A 20,909-nucleotide genomic window follows, 5' to 3' on the forward strand; every position below is an offset into this window, starting at 1 on the left:
CGCTTTTATTGTACTTAACCATTCATTTCCTCAAGGCCAAAACTTTCTCTAAAGCCTAAAGACGACATTATTTTGAAGAGTTTTGAATCTTCATATAATGCTGTCGATATCACTTGCATTATCCGTTTCGTTTTTGGCGTTCTGCGTGTCTTCGGCTCTAGGGGAAAAAGATGTCAAACTATACAAGCGTTCAGCGAAAAAAACCGGGCTTTCCAAATCATGTCAAGCCACAGGTAGGCTTTCAAAATGTTGAATATAAACATCATTTTAGGGACTAGAAATCAAATATTTGAAAGAATGAAAAACTTGATGTAAAATTTTCGTTGTGTGAAATACATAAATTAGTTAAAATTACATCACAGTCAACATAATTTTCGTCGTGCGCAAAGCCCGGAATAAAAAGATAAAGGAATTTGCTTTGAATGTAAAATTTAGATCTAATTGATTGTAGACAGATGCGTCCTTGTAGGGTAACGTTGCGTGAAATCGTCAGCGAGTTAATTTTTGATGAAAGAAATGTATAGACAAATTTTTGGCTGTTATTTTGGTTGTTATAATAGAGAATCGAAGATAGCTTAGATAAGGTCAAGTTAATTTATTCGATCATGACAAACTTAGAACAAGAAGCTCCAACGCAGCTTTTTGCATTTCTTACCATAAAACTTAGTAGTAAACAACCATTATTTTACTTGCTTTCTTTACGATCTTCATTTCAAATCACTTCAGCTGTAATCTCAATTATTACAATTTAATGTTATTCATGGAAATGATTTTATTGCATAAATTATAAAGGTCGGCCGTCAGTGAGAACTGTAGAGCTAACACCATCACCAAAAATGCGATTAAAGATGGCTCAAAGTCCGTAGGCTTAGATCGTCGTTTCATATTCATGCATATCTTAGCGTACACTTACATGAAGTGGAGTGAAACTTTGCCAATCGCTGGCCATGGATTTGGTAGTTCAACGGCAGATATTATAACTTGGTTACAAAACGAACGGTTTATTTATAACCCTGAACCACCGTCAGCCAAACGATTCACTAATGTATATGTAATAATAATGACTTAGGAAATCAATCTGTACTCACCATATGCATATATACATGTTCACCAAAAAATTCTTTTAGTTCCCCTGCTTTCTTTTCGTTTAAATCCTGGAAATAACAGAAAATCTTAGCTCTCAGTAGATCAGCACTGCCATTACATAATTCTCACTTAAGACATAACAGCAAAATGTTATCTGAGACTACAACTGTGACCTTGCACGTAATGATGCAACGATGTTAATAGATGGTGTTAAATCATGACACGCTGTTATTGTTATTTCAATGTCTTTACTGGTAAAATCAACTGGTGTTTGTTAATAAAACAACTATCCAGTCGTTATTACATGCGTCGGCATACAACTATTTCATTGAACTACTTATTTCTGGGAAGAGAGGTCGCCTTGTGTAATTTTTTACAGAACGTTTCGTCATGTGCGTGAGCATCTTGATTGTCGTTTGAATCTGCATTTTTACAGACCTTAATGGGGATTTTTTTTAAGGGTTGCAAAAAATGTGACTTTTCAATTCGATGATAACTTTCGAGCATACTCTCCATGATTGCGTCCATATAATTTTGAAAAAAAAACATAAAAAGAACTCACTGTGAAAGTGGTGGGGACAGTGGCGTAACTAGAACGTTAATTGGGGTGCATGTTCATATATTCCGTTGTGCCCTACTGATTTCTTTTGAAAGTAATTTGAATTTCAAAAAAAATCAGTAGGGCACAACTGAATATATTAAATACACCCCACCCCCCAATTACCGTTCTAGTTACGCCTCTGGGTGGGGATCTAGTGTAAGTTTTGTTTATAAATTACTAAAGAATATTGAAAGCAAAATCTTCCCAATAGGATTTGCTCTAATGTCATTTAAAATGGAAATATCTTTTCAATAATTAATTCTGACCTACCTCAGATCTTCTACTGCGCTGTGAATCAAGTTAGACTAATTTTATTCTTTCTCAACAACTTCTTTCACATTTTTTTCTACTAAAGAGTGAAATGAGACAATTTTTAAGATTATTATTTTGATTCGTTTACGCTTTGAGACGTCAACCGACATACGCCAGAGATGTCTCTATGTCATGAAAGTCATAAATCAGATCGCGTCAAACCAATAGTCAAAAAATCATGGTTTTGCCATTGAAATGTTCGTCTTTGTTAAATCTTAACATTAAATGATCTTTGAATTATAGTGGATATACGGTTTCCAGTGTCCAATGTTGGAATTTTACTGTCCTTTTTCAGTTTTCAAATGTTATGTCACTTGAAAGATACTATTTAGACTGTAAAAAATAACGACATCTTTTCAATATGTTCCTTAATCGGCAAGGACTTGCAGAATACTGTGATAATGCATGGTTTTTCAAGTCATCACCTTCTAAGTTGTAAAACAATGTACTAAAACTAGACCTTTTTTGACATTTTATAACCCTGAACCACCGTCGGCCAAATGATTCACTAATGTATATGTAATAATAATGACTTAGGAAATCAATCTGTAATCACCATATGCATATATACATGTTCACCAAAAAATTCTTTTAGCTTACCTGCTTTCTTTTCATTTAAATCCTTGGAAATAACAGAAAATCTTAGCTCTCAGTAGATCAGCACTGCCATTACATAATGCACCCCGTGTGCCATAATGTGGCATAACAGCAAAATGTTATCTGAGACTGCAACTGTGACCTTGCACGTAATGAAGCAACGATGTTAATAGATGGTGTTAAATCATGACACGCTGTTATTGTTATTTCAACGTCTTTACTGGTAAAATCAACTGGTGTTTGTTAATAAAACAACTATCCAGTCGTTATTACAAGCGTCGGCATACAACTATTTCATTGAACTACTTATTTCTGGGAAGAGAGGTCGCTTTGTGTAATTTTTTACAGAACGTTTCGTCATGTGTGTGGGCATCCTCCTTCTTATTTGAATCTGCATTTTTACAGACCTTAATAGCGATTTTTTTAAGGGTTGTAAAAAATGCGACATTTCAATTCGATGATAACTTTCGAGCATACTCTCCATGATTGCGTCCATATAATTTTGAAAAAAATACATAAAAAGAACACACTGTGAAAGTGGTGGATCTAGTGTAGGTTTAACGCTGTTGTTTATAAATTAGTAAAGAATATTGAAACCAAAATCTTCCCAATAGGATTTGCTCTAATGTATTTTAAAATGAAAATATGTTTTCAATAATTAATTCTGAGTTAACTTGGATCTTCTACTGCACTGTGAATCAAGTTAGACTAATTTTATTCTTTCTCAACAATCTCTTTCACTTTTGTTTCTACTAAAGAGTGAAATGAGACATTCACAATTTTTAAGATTATTATTTCGATTCGTTTATGCTTTGAGATTTCAACCGACTGACGCCAGAGATGTCTATATGTCTAATTTTAGAATTTTACTGTCCTTTTTCAGTTTTCAAATGTTATGTCACTTGAAAGATATGACTTAGACTGTTAAAAATAACGACATCTTTTCAATATCTTCCTTAATCGGCAAGGACTTGCAGAATACTGTGATAATGCATGGTTTTCCAAGTCATCACCTTCTAAGTTGTAAAATAATGTACTAAAACTAAACCTTTATGACATTTTAGTTTGGTCAACGTGGAGCAGCTGTGTGTTTTGTGATTTTTCTTCTGTAAGTAAACGAACACGAAAGGACGGTAAATGTTCAACGATTACAGAGACACGTCCTTGTAGAACTGGAGAATGTGAGCACAACTGTCATGAAGACAGTAAAACATGCAGTTGTTATTCTGGTTACTATTTAATTAATGGTAAGAATTTTATAAATCTTTTCTCACAGCAGTTATAACCCAATTTCTTAAAAACTTGCTGAACGAGTCTCAGTTCTCTGACTTTGAATTTCGTGGTTAGCTGCATGCTGCAACAGCACAGAGGGTGAAAGTTTGTATTCAAGTACTTAGCTTTCGTCCGCGGCAAAGTTTACCTAAACTCACAATGACATTTAACCACAGCAAGCAGTAAATATTTGCATGTTGTAATCACGTCGTACTAAATGAATGCTGATGGGATTTAGACTTAAATTTGGATAGACTTAAATAAGAGCAAAGCTATCGAGAATTAGAAATACCCTTTTTTCAAAAAACGCTAGAAAAGGAAGTTCAGGGTGTTATTATTTATAAGATCGTAAGATTTGGAGAAGCACAAGGCATCTCTGTATTCTTAAAATGTACAGACGGGTTTTGTTTATCATTCTTCTATACTGCATTTCTTTATTAATACACTGGCAGCAGAATTTTCTGACTGTTTTTAAAACATTGTAATGGACATTCCACTGGTCTTATTGTCTTCAATGTTTTATCAACTAAACTACAAGATAAACTGTAGACTATGATGATATTTCAAAACACAGTCCTAGTTTCCTTTTTCGATTCAGGGAGACCCAACCACCAGTTTATTTGTTTTGTAATGATTTACCACCACCTTATGAGGAACAAAATAATCTTTTATGTTGTAGGTAAGAATTGTGCAAACATCAACGAATGTCAAACAAAAGGTGGTCGAGGTCCTTGCAGCCAATACTGTCATGATGTACCTGGTTCTTACAAATGTTTTTGCAAAAAAGGTTACCGTTTGAAATATCCAACCAAATGCGAATTACTTGATTGTGGGAAGCCGCAATTTTCAAACTGTCCCCCAGTTAAACGGTCCACTGCAGAAGAAGATCACCTCAATATATGCAGCAAAGTGAACGTGTCATGTTTAAATGGCACTAAATACAATGCCGAGTGCTTTTTATCCTGTCCAAAGTACTATACACTTGCTTTAAAGCGGCGAACAATAATATGGTCAGATTACTCCAGATTTGAATTTCCGAATGCAAGCAGCAAAATCATTTGCCACGATCTAACACCAAGTATAGGTAAGTGGCATTCCCGAATAGACGACTATTACTGCAGGCGTAGCAATGATCCACCAATGGAAATCAAGCTTGTCGGCACAAGTGTCAAAGAAAAACTTCCACCGGGGAGTGTGGTTGGGAAACTAAGTACGAGAGATGAACAGCTCGACCAAGACATGATCTATTCTGTGCGGAACAGTTCTTATTTTAGATGTAATGGTTCCATTCTTGTTACCATGGTAACACTCATATGGGAGGCAAGTCAGTCCAACTCGTACGCAGTTTTCATCCGAGTGCAAGACAACGGTATGCCATCGATGTGGCGGGAAAAGAAGTTTTTAATTTACGTTGAAAACGTGAACGATGTTCCACGTGATATTGAGATTTCTAGGAATTGGGTTTACGAGAATGCCACGCGTGGGGCAATTGTGGGAGTTTTGAGTGCTATTGACGACGATTTAGGAAATTATAGAACGTCAAACTTTTCATGGAAATTATTGAAAGATAAGACAGATAGTTTTAATATCAGTGGAAGCAATGTCATAGTAAGAAGAAAATTGAATTATGATGTCGCAAAACTGTTTTACATAAAGGTTTCTTGTTCAGATGGTTTTTCATCGACTGTTCAAAATATCCCCATTTATGTTATAGAAAGACCAACATTAACTTTAACTGGATCTCATATAGCAGAGAATTCGGAAAGGGGAACCGTTGTTACAATGATTAAAGTTGAATCTGAAGGTGACAGAGATATGAAAGTAATGATAACAGAATCAACTCCTAATGCAACGCATAAACTTAAACTAAATCCCGATCCAAGATGCGTACGTCACATCAAAATCATTAAATACAAAACGACATGCTATGCAAACATTACGGTCAGTGGTCAATTGGATTACGAGGTCGCGAATGGTTACTTATTACAGATTTACGTCACAGATGGCGTCCTCAGTAATTTTGCAAAATGGAATATAAGCGTGTTGAACATGAATGAAAAGCCAACGGAACTAGAAATAAATGGTTTACAAGAAATAGCAGAGAATACGATAGGTGGGACTGATATTGGGTTTTTAATGGTGAGTGTAATCATTGCTGAGCTTTTTAATCTACGTATGACAAGCCAGTTCATCTTGATAAAAACTTAGCAAATGAAGTTAATGTAAAATTTGTCATATGGTTATGGGCATTGCACGAGACCTTTGTCAGTACACGGGACCTACGGCAGTATATGAGACCACAGCAGTACACGTGACTTACATTAGTACTTGAGACCTATGGAAGTACACGTGACCTACGTCAGTTCACAAAACCTAGGGCAGTACATGTGGCATAAGGGGCAGTATACATGAACTACAGCAGTTCACGTGATAGTACCACTAATCTACAGATAGACATAACTTTACAGATTTTAGAGGCTTAAAAGGTTCATCCCGATAGAATTTTAAACATGAAATTTACTTTTGTTTCCCACTGTAGAAAATTGATATAAACTTATGACCTAAAAAACCCACTTAAGGAAGTAATGTGTTTTTATTTTTTTGAAACTTACCAAGAAAGTTAATAAAAATGTTTTCAGATTTCGGATCCAGACAACAAGAACAAAATAACTCAAACACATTTCTGTAGGATCACCAACAACGGCAGCGATGGGAAATATTTTCATATCGAAAGTCCACGAAATTCTCTACAGATAAAGAAAAATAAATTTTTAAATTATGAAGCACAACAATCGTACAAGATCGTGATAAAATGTGAAGATAGCGGATTTCCACCATTGAGTATAACTCGTGAATTTACTATCAATGTTACAGGTACGATAATTATTTTAGGATGATATATTTCAACATACGGGAACTGATGAATATTTTATAAGATGGATGCTGACATGATTCACGAATCCCTGCATTGTCCTAGCAAACCCCCTCCGACCTTATACTCTTTGAATTACTAGATTATTATTAGTTTCTTTGAAAATTAATTCCATTCATTGTTTCTAATTATTTAACAAAAAAATATTTGCATTATATGAGAAAAACACGAGCTACCTTTGCTACTGGGCTTGTTTGAAAATTCTTGTATAATCAAAAGTACCATCACAGTTGGATACTTAAGGCAATCCTTTCTTCTCTTGTCATAATAACATAAGCTTTAATTTAGCTGAATACCCCAAAAAATCCACAGTCATGCACATGTAAAAATTTAAAAGCAACAAGAGTAACTATAAAAGCATTTTCCCTTCATTATAGACATGGATGAACCCATTGAGAATCTCACTCTTTCAAATAACAGAGTTTTGGAGAATTCAGATGTTGGTGCAGTTATAGGAATCTTAGCCGCCCATGATCCCGACGCACACGACGATACATCAATAGCATTCGCTATAATTCACCCTACGTATTCACCATTTTTCCTTAGAGGAAAAAACAATGAAATTTTGGTCGTCAACGAATCTTTGAATTATGAAGAAAACTCTGATTACGTCATTACAATAGGAGTGACCGATTCTCAAGATAGATATTTTCAATCACCTTTTGTCATCCACATTATTGGTAGGTCATGTGATTATTTTGTTAATTCGTCATGTAAGACACGGCATTCTGATGATTTTTATACCGCCAGCACAAAGTACCTGACCATGATGATAAGGGCAAGCATTTAAAATTATAGGTTGTAAATTGTTCATTTTGTTGTCTTTCAGCAATTCTTATCAAAATTTGTTTTAACGTGTCCAGAAAGAAATCAATAAAACACACGAAAGTTTTTTGTTAAGTGAAACCATGAAATATAATTAACCCAAATTTAATAATGGATAAAAAATCATCCATAATTACAGAGTTAATAATTATTGGTAGAATCAAATTTTTTAAATCATTTATAAAGACTACAATTTATCCCTGAATGTCAAAGCTAAAAAATTTCTGTTTTCATACTCAGATGTGCCAGAAACGCCAACAGACATTATTATGGACAGACATTTCATGAAAGAGAATTTAGAGACTGGTTCGCCCATCAGCAACATAACGATGATCGATGAAGACAGCAACACGATTACGACGTGTATTTTGGTAAAAGATGGCGATGGCAGGATCGCAGTGAATCGGACATATTTAGTCGCAGGAAACGTGAATACAGATTATGAAGAAGATGCAACACATATGATCGAAATTACGGTCAAATGTTGTGATCAAGACAAACTTTGCTTGACAAAAGATTTCAATATATCAATTCGAGGTATAAAAGTCAATTTCATTTTGCTGTTAGCGAAATTCGTAAAATTTGTTACTAATACTTTCTGTCACGTAGATTAACGCATAGATTGGAGATTGCAAGTAAAATCAGTGAGCATTGTGCTTTTTCTAAATGAGTAATAAAGATGCAATTGACTTCCTACGGTAACATGAGGACACATTTAACAGCGCACATATCTAGTCTATAAACATAGCTATTAATTTTAAACACAACGATTTTTATGATCCAGACATTTTTTGATCAACGGCTTTAAAACAGTAAAACACGACTTGAAGGACGTCATCATGTCAATATATAAAATAATAACAATAAAATTCTTGCACTGATTGGTCTACAGCTGAGTTTGGATTAGCCTGTTGAAATCAATCTAAGCTCAATCAAGTAAATCAATCAAAGAGAATTTGAAGATCAATCATGAATGCATGTTGTGAAAGAAGTAAAAGATGTTTTTCGTGGCTTATGCAAGCCTTGGAGACGTACGTTTGTGAAAACTCTCGACCTTTTTTCTCGGGCTTGCACTGAACTGCTCTCGAGTTCTCCCAAAGGTCTCTTCAGTTTGCGCAAGCCTGTGCAAACACAGTAAACATCTTTTATTTCTCAAATACTTAATTCTTGAAGTCTTCAGTCAATTTTGTGAGAAATGGAATTTGACAGATGTATAAAAGACCAACTTCAAGAGAAGTTATATTTTTTTACAGATGTGAATGAACCACCCAAAGATATAATCATCACAAGCAACTTAAGAGTTCCAGAAGAGAAGAAAAACGTCACAATAGGTCAGATAACAACGGTAGATGCCGACATCAATCCACAATACAATTGTATTGTAATTTCTAGTGTTGAGGAGGCATTGTCTATCGATAACGATAACCAAACGCTACGTTTGAAGAAAAAACTAAACTTTGAAAAGAATTCATTTGTCTTATTTGAAATCACGTGCACCAACAGAGACTCCATGCCGTACACTAAACAATTCACGTTAAACGTCACGGATGTAAATGAAACACCAAAATCCGGATGTTTGAAACACATCATTGTTTCGAATAACCATTCTTATGGAAGTGTTCTAGCTAGTTTGAATGTTACTGATCCCGATAATGAATATCCAAAAGATATTTGCAAACCCAAGCAGCGTTTAACATATAGAGAAATCTCTGAAAGCCCGTTACCATTTGAAATAATTGATGGATATTTAGTTAAAACAGGAGAACTTGAGAAAAACAGAACTTATGTTTTGTGGATTTCCGTTTATGATGACGGCGTTTTGTTAAATTCATCTTCATCTTTGATCATGTCGGAAAGGAAAGAAATTAAGTTTAATTGTACCATAACTTGTCAAGACGCAAGTGACGAGATGATTACTTTATCATCAAATGAAATCAAAGAAGGAGCGCTCAATTATACCATCGTCGGATATTTATACATGGGACATACGCATGCGCTCAACACAACATTCAAGTTGATAAAGAACAAGTGTGATGCAAGTCCCTTCTATATAAATACCAATCAGCTGAGGTTGCGTTTGCCATGGAAAAGGAAGATTTCATTTGAGGATACGCAGACTGTGCCGAAATATTTTCACATCAAAATACGAGAGAAAGGATCTCAACGAGAAGAAATGTTTATCATATTTGTGAAAGGTAAAACTGAAGCATGCCCATACGTTACATTAACGCTTTTACACACCAACATCTTTATAACATCAAGCTTTAATCTTTAAAACATCTACACATTACATTGATACATTTCCAAACATCAATATTTTCACGTGCTACATTAACATGTTCACACATCATGGGTGCATTTGGCGTTAATCTTAACAGCATTCATCTTCATAACATGTTCACACATTACACCAACATTTTTCCACGTAACACCAACATCTTCACACGTTACATTAACTTCTACACACGTTTATACCTTATACAGCTCAAAAATTGGAGATTTCATTTCACAGTAGTAATGACTATTCCTCGTTTTTTCTTTCTAACGTTTTACTTTATAACTAAATACTTTACTTCATTCTTAGACTGAAGATGACTTAACATAAGTCGATCGAAACATGTTTAAAATAAGAAGTTTTGTCGTTTATTTTAAATGCTTAAGTTTTCAATAGCATTGTAACTTTTTATAATGTACCTGCTTTAAAATCTTCAAAATTTGTAACAACATTTACACGTTACATTGACATGTTAACATTTATATCTTTTACACAGTTCAAGGACACTCGGGCACTATATATTTATTCAATACCACCAAAACACTTCACCAACATCTTTACATCGGAGTTTACGTGATTATCATTCCTATTATATCTGTAAATCTATGTATTCTCATTATTTTAAGAGAATAAAGACAAAAGATATGGCATATGTCCAACAAAAGTAGAAATTGAAATATCAAAGACTATCAACAGACGCTTTAAGCTTGTCGCCATTCAAAATATCAATGGATCACTAGAGAAATGTAACAACAATAGCAACAATAGTCGCACGTTATCCTACCAATGTACAACAAAACTCAACTTAAAAAAAAGCTCAAAGATTTTTGGCGAGGTTTCACTAAATCATACAATCACAGTTGACAAAGATTTGTTCATGACTATAAACATCAAAACAGAGAAGCAACTAAATGTAAAGGATTATGCTTTCATTGATATCATCTGCTCCGAGCCAAAGAGATTTATTTCATACGTGAAAGGATCCGTCAGAGTGTCTTACATTCAACACCAACAATGTGAAATCCATCGTCTTAAAACAGAGGAGAGCCTGTGTGTGGAGAAAGCTTGCCCAGAGGACAGCATTTGTTCAAAGCTTGAGAATGCTGAAAAAAGATGCGTGCCTAACGAAATGCAACTATATATAGTTGTGTTATCAATGAAAGAGAATTCCAGAAAGCTTTGTAAGCTCAAGCGCTGTCTTCAACAAATCCTCGATGATACCAAATCAGAATGTTTATCAACGTGGAGTGGTAAGTTGTTTTAATAACGCATTTCTTTTGTATAACCGGAATCATTTTATTTGTTCCCACGTGCACACAGACAAATGTTACGCAACTTGATTAAATTTTATTATTTAAACAACATGATGCGTTTCATTTTTTTACTCAGTTTGTTTACACGTTGTTGTAATGTACTCAGGTATTGTAACAAGATAATCATTGTCTTCAATCTTCTATTAAATGAACCACGAGTTATACAACACAGTTCTAGATTCTTTCTTATCTTAATATCATAAATAGTGATATCAAGTTATCTTAGCCTCTTCGAATTCTTAAAATGATTCATAATGTAATTCAAATTTTTAACGATTTTCTATAGCTGAACGTCGTGAAAAACGCGAAGTGCGTACCCGTATGTACCTAAATATTCTAAGCACAACCAAGATTAAAGATGAGAATGTCTTACTTAAAGCAGCCATTTGGGAAAAGGACGTAAATAACAAACTTATATTAGTTTCACCAGACCGTCTTCCAAAGTTCCCGGATATTGATGACGTCATGCTCATAACACCGAAAGAATGTGACCTTTTGAAAAACTTTGGTATAAAATGTCCAATCAGCAATTTGACAAATAGCTCCATGGGGAAAAGATCAAAAATCTCATTGCATTCAATAAAAATCAGAGTAATAGTTGGTTTGGTTTGTTCCATACTACTTGTTAGTGTTGTGATTGCCGTCTTTTACTGCCTTTATAAGCGACGTTTGTTTAAACAACGTATACAAAAGAAAAAGGTATGGACAAGAAATTTCCATGATTTATATATTTATATAAAGATTACAATTACATCAATTACATAAAAATCAATACGATTGAAATGAAGTCAACTGTATATTAATTTTACAGCTAAATAATTGAATAAATGTGTAATTTATCTATAATGCAGTAAAACGCTCATTGATATAAAATTTTTAATAAACAAGCTTTCGATTGTCTGTCTACAGCCTTCGACGGGTTAAAAATTTTATATCAGTGAACGTTTTACTGCATTATGTATAATCCTGATTTCGGATTACGCATTTTTCTATATGTAATTTATCATTTATATAATTTATTAATCATTTTATTCATTTTTAATAATTACTAATTATATCATATGATTAATTGATTATTTTAATTTATATAGTTGTTATCTGGTTCATACAAATACGGCTAGCATAACGTTTACTCCTCACTTGACTATGACGATGACTACCGCTTAGGTTGTCAAAACTTCAGTCAACATCAACAACAAAAACAGTCCTTCTCAGGACTATACTAACCTGGACGATCTTCATCCACAAACATGTAACGATAATCCTGGGTTTAAATCACTTACTTTGTTAATTTATATAACTATAGTTGTATATCCACTGTAAAAACTGATTGGTTAAAATAGACAAAAATTGGTTACCTCAGATGCATTTAACCACTTTAACCAATATTTTTATGTTTACTTTAATCAATCATATGGTTTAAACAATCAGTTTTTACAGTGTCTGGTTTTCTCCAATTTAAACAACTAACTTTTATTGAAACTTGATTTAGGTGAATCAAAATCAATCTGCGCACCACTTCTCTAATGCAGGATTTGATGGCTTACCACTGAACCAGTTTCCTGTTATTGTACAAGAATCAACCACAGATGATATGACGGTAAAGATAGAAGACCTTAACTTTTATTTTAATGCCTGAATTTCGTATATAAGTAAGGAAAATAAGGCCTAACTACTGTTAATTCAAACTAATTTTTTATTCAACTGAGTTAACTACGTGGATAAATCAAACTCTAACAGGAAAAACACAACTGTTAACAACAAAATGTTTTGTTGAAAAGTGATTAAGGGATTTATATAACCACCTCCAGATCTCTGCGAGCTATTAGAAGCAATAATCTTGCATACTGATTATTTTCAATATATAACTAATTCAAACAGAAATTTTTCTCAAAGTGCATGTACTCAACCATACAGACCAACGAAAGAACAACTTCTCTTCACTTTATTTGATATAGACGAAGGATTGCAGTGTTAACAATCCACTCAACAATAATACAGTTGATGTTGAGAAAATTAAAAACGAAGGAGATGACAGCCATTTGTATCAAGAAACACAAAACAATCCTTCATTCGGAAAATATGAAACACCAGATTTTCCGAGACCAAAATCAAGAAAAGTTTACAACCCCACAGGTAGAGGTTGCACAAAATGTTAAGCAAATATTGAACTTTACAGTTTAAAGTTAGACATAACACAAACGATCAACATCGTAGTTGGTGCATATGGTGTGATCAATTTAGTCAATGTAGAAGAAATTTTTTGTTTGTTAAGCTTTTGAATTGACATAAGTTGACAGTGTTGTAGACAATATGCTACAGCATAATTTACTCTTAAAAATGTTACCAAGGAAAAAGTTCACATATGGTTGTTTACAAATTGTTGTTTACACTTAGCTGTTTACAAATAGTTGTTTACACATAGCTGTTTACACATAGTTGTTTACACATAGTTGTTTACAAATAGTTTTTTACACATAGTTGTTTACACATAGTTGTTTGCACATTCTCGAAAAGAGACTTGCACGCTCACTAGAAATTTCCGACTGCATGTCGTGTAACAGTATAGTTAGCAAAAATTTGTCAAGTTGTCGAATGGTTTCTGTCATAATTTCTAATCTCCGGAAGTTAATCTGTATTTTATTTGGTTCAGGAGTAGGTAATTCTTTACTATAAGATACTTTTTAAAAAATATGGTGGCCAGTTAAATCATTCACCTAAACGGTATCCATGTAAACATGTGCGTTCACTGAGACAGAGTAACAATTTGAAATAATCTGTTCAAAGAAAGTAAAACATCTCGTCTTATAATGTTGTTCAATATATTTTTCTCAAACCAGACAACGTTTTATTTACACGAGTTTTAACTCAAAAACACACTTTCCAATATTAGCTGACAGATTTTATTGCCATATTTAAAACAAACGTTTACAATATTTAAAACACGTGTTTGCTTTATTTTAGGTTGTTTCTAATCCATTTTATGAAGCAAATGATATCATACAAGTCCAAAATACTAATGAATATATGAATGCAAGCGATACAAGTATGTAACCAGAAATAGAATCTATGTATATTAAATCAATAGGATTTACTATTTAAACGAAAAAATCGTTTAAATTGACCTACTAATGGTAATCAAATGCATGCATGCTGTTTTATTTTAGACTTTCGTTATTCAAATAAAAATGGAACAAGAAATGATGGTTATTATGAAACCATTTCAAACCAAAAGAAGAGATGGCTTAATTTTTCCAAGTATAAGAACTCAAAGAAGAATAAAAACATTCACAAGAACACAAACCGACAAAAAACAGAGAGCGATGTTGGTTCAAAAGATAATGGAAGGTCTAACGATGCCAGGTATGAATCACTACCTTTACCAAATGAAAGACAAATTAATGAATGGAAAATGAGGATACAACAGGGGATACTGAATGATAGCTTTCAACCACAAGAGACAATTAAAGGATCAACGCAGACTCTCAGATCAAATTTATTGAACCCACGGGAAAGGTCAAAACAAGATGAGCAAGCTAACAAATACCCATTTTACGAGGAGGTAGCACCACCTGTGAAGAATCGTAAAGATTCAAAGAAATCGCATAATGCAAATGACAGTGAGTCTTCATCTCCTTATTACCATGAACTTGAACAGACAAAAATTGAAAGTGATCAAAAGGACAAGACAATCGATGATGGCCCTGAATACTTTGTGCTGGAAAAGGTTTGATGAGACATCCTTTGATATTTTTTAGTAAGAACATCTTGTTAAGGCTTTCTTTTCCGATAACAACAACAAGATTTTTACTGAAGTTATCTTGAAGAAAGGATAAGAAAAAATAAATTCATGAACCATTATCTCTTTCAATGTACGCTTCATGATTTTGTACCTCTACACAGTTAATATTTCCATGCTCATTCAATTGATGAACAATGAATTAAACTATAGAAATAAATAATAATTTTCATGAAAAATCGACATTGTATGGGAAAACCGTCTGGGGAGGCTTGGCCATTGTCTGCAAGCATTGAAAGTTAAAGTAACTCGAAAGTCTCGCGATTTTACAGTTTTCTTCTTTCTTGCTTCAAGCAAAAGTGATTTACGATACAATTGACAAATAAAACCTCAGAATACTCTTTACATTTCGACTTAAATGGCCCAAATACCCACGCGTTTAATACAAGCACGCGTTCACTGATCAAAATACGGGAATGTTTAAAACCATTAAAGTCTAGTTTTCACTAGTGACATAAACACAAGCAAAAAAAAACAAAGCAAAGCATATTCTCCAGTGGTTAGAGAAAAAAAAAGAAAAGAGATCTTCTTTTCAATTTGTTTTTGTTTTACCTTATGTCAAGTTGCTGTTCTTATGCTTATGCTGATTCTTGTGTCAGTCACTTCATTGTCTTCTTTTGTATTTTCTATTTCTCCTTATGCTTATGTCGAGAGTGAAAACTACGCTTAAATGGCTTACCTCTTTCAAAAACAGACGCCTGGACTTCTTCATCTATCTTTGAAATAGATCTATGTGATTTTAAACGATACTTTTTCTATCTACAGATTGATTCTACGAGCAAAGTCAGCAAATATTATCAATCGCTGCACAGAGAACTAGAAGGGCCACTTCCCGCGTATGAACCGTACAGACCACCTGAGACATCGGACAAGTCGGAATCAGGCGATCAGCTAGAGAACGATAATGACGTGAAGACATAGAGTGTGAAACACCGATATTTTCTGTTTCTATCATTATCTTTGGCTTCAAGAATTGATTACTCTATACTGGGTGTATAAAATAACTCCGATCATTTAAAATCACTTGAGAACAGTATGGTGAATATACAGAGAGCCACTCATTGGAGCCTATCCATTGAATTTTTTGGTGACCCGCATATTTTAGTACGCATGTGATTACCATAGTGGCAGCCAATCAATTGCTTTTTTTTGACCAATACGAAAAATTAAATGGCAAACGGCAGCCATTAATCTTATTAAATATACAGCAGCCAGTTGCACACAACTCTAATTGCGACTCGATATATAGTCCCTGTATTGCGACTCGAGTTTAGAATTTCCATGATTCTGCAGTAATTAATCTCCAAAGAAATCATTTTCATTCTTGAGATTTGCAAAGTGTGGTAGCCGCATTTAAGTCGTATGTTTTGTGAGTATTTTTGTCTTTTAGACAGAATGTAAACTGTGCGAGTTTCATTGTCAAAATTTAGCGCAATAAATGCTCGTATTTCTGCATTCATTTAAAGCATTTGTGAGCGAAATGATTGTTAAACTACCTTGTAGAGTATTCACTGCGTTGTTTTAATTTACTCAACGTAGGAAAGAAGAACGTACTTTTCAATCCCACGAGTATAAAAAGTGTCCCTAGCATTGTACCATGATAACTGCCGTGGCTGTTTTGCGATTTATAAGATTGCTGTTTTTTTATACATCCTATAGAAATAGCTGGTTTTATGCAGTTGTTTTTGAATAAGATGATACTCCGACTGTTACTTAGCATTTTTACGTTTATAATTCATAATTTTTTACATTTTAGCATAGTTTTCAATGTTTTTTAAGCGACGATATTCATACCATAAACCAACGTAGTTATCAATCAATGTATTTTTTCTTCATGCACGTTTTAAAAATAAACAATTTAAGTGAGAAAGCTAGATGAAATCAAACTTTTCGATGCTGTAAACTTCCGACCAAAAGCCTAAAAATAACCTTTCTTCAGCAGTTTTTAAATGTTTCATACAAGGAGTTGATGATTTACGTATATGAGCCTGGTATCTTATGGTCAGAGGCTTACAGTATCTTATTCATTGGCTATATATTTAATTGATATTGTCAAGATAACAATGTAGTGATGTCGCTTGTTATAGTATCCATCTTTTTCCGCGCCTAGAATAATCACCATTAATTTCGTAATTAATTTTATAAAAACGATAAGAAAAATAATTAAAATTATTTATAATTATTTATGTAAGAAGTGAGTTATACCTTCTACAGTTGTAACGATCATTCACTTGCTCTCTGTCAGAAACGCTAATATACTGATTCAATATCAAAGGGTTCTGTCAAAAAATAAGCGCAGTATTTTTAAACACATGTAGTTTTTGACGCGTAGCTATAGAAGATTAAATTACATACAGTGTGATTCAATAACAAAGTGCATAATAAAACTCAAGTTTAATAAGAAATAAATTTCTTGACTTTGCGACAAATTTTGCTATAAACTACAGCGTTAAAAAGCAGCGTGTTCCCCAATGTACGTCACGTCGGTGAACTAGATCCAGTCCCAGCACCTCACGGTCAAACACGGAGAAACCAACTTTGAGGCTCAAAAGTAAAGGAAGATCGAATTTTCGTCTTATAAAATATATTGCAAATGTTCTTAAAATAGTCAACTCTATCTAAATAGATAATTTCCTGAGGGTGATATAGGCACTTTAACTTGATGAGGAGGGGAGAGGGTCGCATATTCTTATATTTAACATAGAGCAGTAATCATAAGTTGTTTCGAGCTGTACATTTTCCCATTTAATACAAGGATAGATTTTCAACGTTGATTAAGGAATTGATGAAATTTAATTTACAAAATATGCAGTGCGTAGCCAGCCCGCAAGTTTTGGTCCTGCTATGTAAATTTTATATCATTAACATTATTCATTTCTTTATAAATCTGATGTTTTTACAGTGAGTGATCACAAAGCATTAACGTAGCAGGACACCAAATTCGCGTGCTGGCTACGAAACTGAAAATATGCAAGCGAACCCTTGGATCTAAGGACTGGATCGTGTCTTTTCCATTACGGCTGAACATTTTTGGTCCATAATGCATTAAGCTTTTAAGATCGTAGGGATGGCCAAGAGAATTTATCGGATATTTTTTGAATTCCGTTTCGTAGCCTAAATTAGAGCAAATTGTTTATAGATGTTATAGTGGAAGCAGAAAAATTTCTCATATATGTATAGTATATAATACAACATATAATATATAATTAAATATTATGTAAATATGCCATATATATACATATATATATAGGAAATTTATATGTGATGATTCTCCGTATAAAACAGTGCTCGATGCCCGAGAGCAGAGCGTAAATTTGATTCATCCGGGATACAGGGATGAATTTGTAGTTTCGTGATTTTTTCACCATCACTACATATACATATATACATGATATACCTATATATGCCAGATATATACCTATTTATACATGATATACCTGTATATACCTGGTATTATATTATCCCAAAGAATTTTGACATGATCATCTCGATCAGGTCGTGAATGTTCATGGTAAAATCCAATAACGTGACCTTAAAAATATTGGTGAACAAAAGACCGCGTGAAAAAACGTTACACTAGGGCGTTTATTCGAGGTGGGCGCTTATTCAACGTCAATGGCCGTATTCGATGAATACGCTACAACTATTATGAAAAACTCAATACTTTATCGACTGCATTTGCAATGATTACTTTTGTAAAAACTGAATGATTTACAATTTTCATTATGAAATAAAATCTCGTATGTGTATAACATGATTTTCGTTTTCTCTTCCTCTCAGTTGTTTCACGTTGTCCAACTTTAAAAGCGATAATTCTTTCGAGACTCGCAGAGAATAAGATAAGTTTTGGGAGCAATTAACGTTGAAGACCTTACCAAGTTCATGAAGAATGATGAGTCGCCAAAAACATCCGGGAGCTAGGTTAACCAAGTGAGGAGACGGAACAGGTCTTCTTGGTCTTTTATAACCAACTTTGGTGTAACACCTTGTAATGAAAGAATAAAAATTTTTATAAAAATGGCAATAATTTCCATTGACATCATACACAAACAAACCCAAAGTTGTTTTTGGTGCGTATGTCTAAGTAAACCAATCCATGTTTAGATTTATCATAAGGAACGAAGGAGAGACAAGTCCCATTCTCCCATTCTCTCATTGAGCTTTCAATCAAACTTTTATAACCTATATAATCAACAAATGATTCCATCATAAGGAGGAATTCATTACTTGACAACAGCAATGAAAATTTTTTTTATAACTGGTTCCTAAAAACTTACATTCAAAATTTCATTTGTGTATTCGGGTAAAATAACAAAATAATAATTATATTTATTCAAATAAGCCATCACAAAAAGTTGATGATGTAATGAACAATATTCAACAACACTAAGTATTAACACAACATACTTGAAAGAGCAGGATGAATGACGTATGGAATAATTCCGTTTGGCCAAATTGAACCCAGCGTCAAGCCCCGTCTCCTATTGGTCAGTTGTGTGGAAAAATCTGAACCAATCACAACCTTTCCGTTTACTCGAGGTTCTACCAATATATCTCCTTCGATGAGCTTTGATATAATAGTTTGCTTCAAATCGATGTTTTCTGAACAAAAACAATGTATCGAAATAAAACAAGCTGAAAATGAGAACAAGCTTGGTATCTATTGTCAGACTATCGTTTTAGTCTTTCCAAGTAAACTTTCACAACGACATTATCACTAGCAGGCCATTCAGCTAGCTTTTTGCCATTTTTGTCAGTTGTCATTAAATTAAAAATTGATCCTTTCCCGTGATATTTCGTCGCATAGCGTTGCGCTGTTCAGTCTAAATTTATATTTGTGATTTATTTAATAGTTATTTGCAAACTTAAAGTTTTGTACGAACTGATTGCTATGTGATGAGGAGCGAAAGACAACATGTGTACATTATATGTATAATAATGTGTGCCCTGATTGGTCTATAGCTGAGTTTGCATTAGCCTGTGCAAACTGATCTGAGCTCAACAATTAAATAATTTAAAGAGAATTTGCAAACTAATTGTGAATTCATTTTAGAGGAAAAATTTAAAACGTTTGTTTTAATTTTATCTTTTTCGCAGTTTTGCCATTCTTTAAAAAAATAGAAGATGTTTTTCGTGACACCTCTCAAGCAGGATGTACAGTTTTCATCACTACAAGTAGTCCTTTATAGTTTTTTTGTCGTGTGTATTTGCTAGTAAATGGAGCCAATGAACAATAAATCGCTGACAAAAGTTTGCTCAATAAGTATAGCAATCATAATTTAAGTGAAAATCTTAATAACTTTTATTTTTAAGAGGAAAACTTTTTACTACAAATGTAACGCTATAGCAAATACGTGGAAGAGCAAAAAAGAAATTTCATAACGAAGTAAAAGCAAATCGAGAGAATTCCGGGGTTGTATTGAATTGTAAAAATTACCCTTGACAATTTCTTGGTGCGTTGTGCGAGGAATATAGCACTACTATTGTTCTTCATTGTAAAACTGCGCATGACCATAATGAAACAATAACATACCTACAGGATAGCCATGAAATTCAGTTGCAAGTTTTCCATCACAAAGTATGATAAAACACAAAGTCAGAAGAATTGCTGTCGAGTATTTCATTGTATACAAACTAGTAAAGTTTATCAGTAGAAGTGTCTGCTTTCGGTGTCCTAACTGCTACTGATTGTGGATTTCTTATGCAACTAATAATCATAATGATTATGTCGAATAATATTTGTTTAGCCCACTATCATCATTAAAAATGAGATGCCTGAGAAAACAAAGTATAATTAGCCACACAAAAAAAAATCAACAATGCTATATTGAACTAATTTACAATGATATGTTGTTTGGACGAGTGTCTATTTTGAGGTTGAAACTTATGTTGCAAAT

The 20,909-nt window shown here is 33.5% G+C and overlaps 3 protein-coding genes across 3 annotated transcripts; 2 read left to right on the plus strand and 1 right to left on the minus strand.

Moving 5' to 3' along the window:
- Nucleotides 1–19: 19 nt before the first annotated feature.
- LOC124441075 lies at nucleotides 20–13,321 on the plus strand (the record flags this gene model as incomplete). The annotated part of the gene is made up of 11 exons (XM_046991504.1): nucleotides 20–233; nucleotides 3,661–3,843; nucleotides 4,548–6,007; nucleotides 6,508–6,742; nucleotides 7,178–7,480; nucleotides 7,866–8,162; nucleotides 8,879–9,820; nucleotides 10,527–11,150; nucleotides 11,500–11,912; nucleotides 12,706–12,813; nucleotides 13,172–13,321. Coding segments are annotated over exons 1-11 (4,851 nt in total), but the record flags the coding sequence as incomplete, so codon positions are not given.
- A 6-nt stretch (nucleotides 13,322–13,327) lies between these two features.
- Nucleotides 13,328–17,441, plus strand: LOC124441257. The gene is made up of 4 exons (XM_046991708.1): nucleotides 13,328–13,349; nucleotides 14,178–14,259; nucleotides 14,381–14,940; nucleotides 15,778–17,441. The coding sequence occupies exons 2-4, from the start codon at nucleotides 14,241–14,243 to the stop codon at nucleotides 15,931–15,933; spliced, it is 735 nt and encodes a 244-aa protein (XP_046847664.1). The 5' UTR covers nucleotides 13,328–13,349; nucleotides 14,178–14,240; the 3' UTR covers nucleotides 15,934–17,441.
- LOC124441255 (zinc metalloproteinase nas-4-like) lies at nucleotides 16,722–20,680 on the minus strand. The gene is made up of 8 exons (XM_046991706.1): nucleotides 20,546–20,680; nucleotides 19,420–19,614; nucleotides 19,068–19,194; nucleotides 18,888–18,997; nucleotides 18,460–18,543; nucleotides 17,993–18,126; nucleotides 17,218–17,291; nucleotides 16,722–17,118 (listed from the first exon to the last, which is right to left on the minus strand). Exons 1-8 carry the CDS (start codon nucleotides 20,634–20,636, stop codon nucleotides 17,094–17,096), a joined length of 840 nt encoding a protein of 279 aa, XP_046847662.1. The 5' UTR covers nucleotides 20,637–20,680; the 3' UTR covers nucleotides 16,722–17,093.
- Between the last annotated feature and the right edge of the window lie 229 nt (nucleotides 20,681–20,909).

The sequence above is a fragment of the Xenia sp. Carnegie-2017 genome, unplaced genomic scaffold (genome assembly GCF_021976095.1).
Source record: "Xenia sp. Carnegie-2017 unplaced genomic scaffold, XeniaSp_v1 HiC_scaffold_20, whole genome shotgun sequence".
Taxonomy (NCBI): domain Eukaryota; kingdom Metazoa; phylum Cnidaria; class Anthozoa; order Malacalcyonacea; family Xeniidae; genus Xenia; species Xenia sp. Carnegie-2017.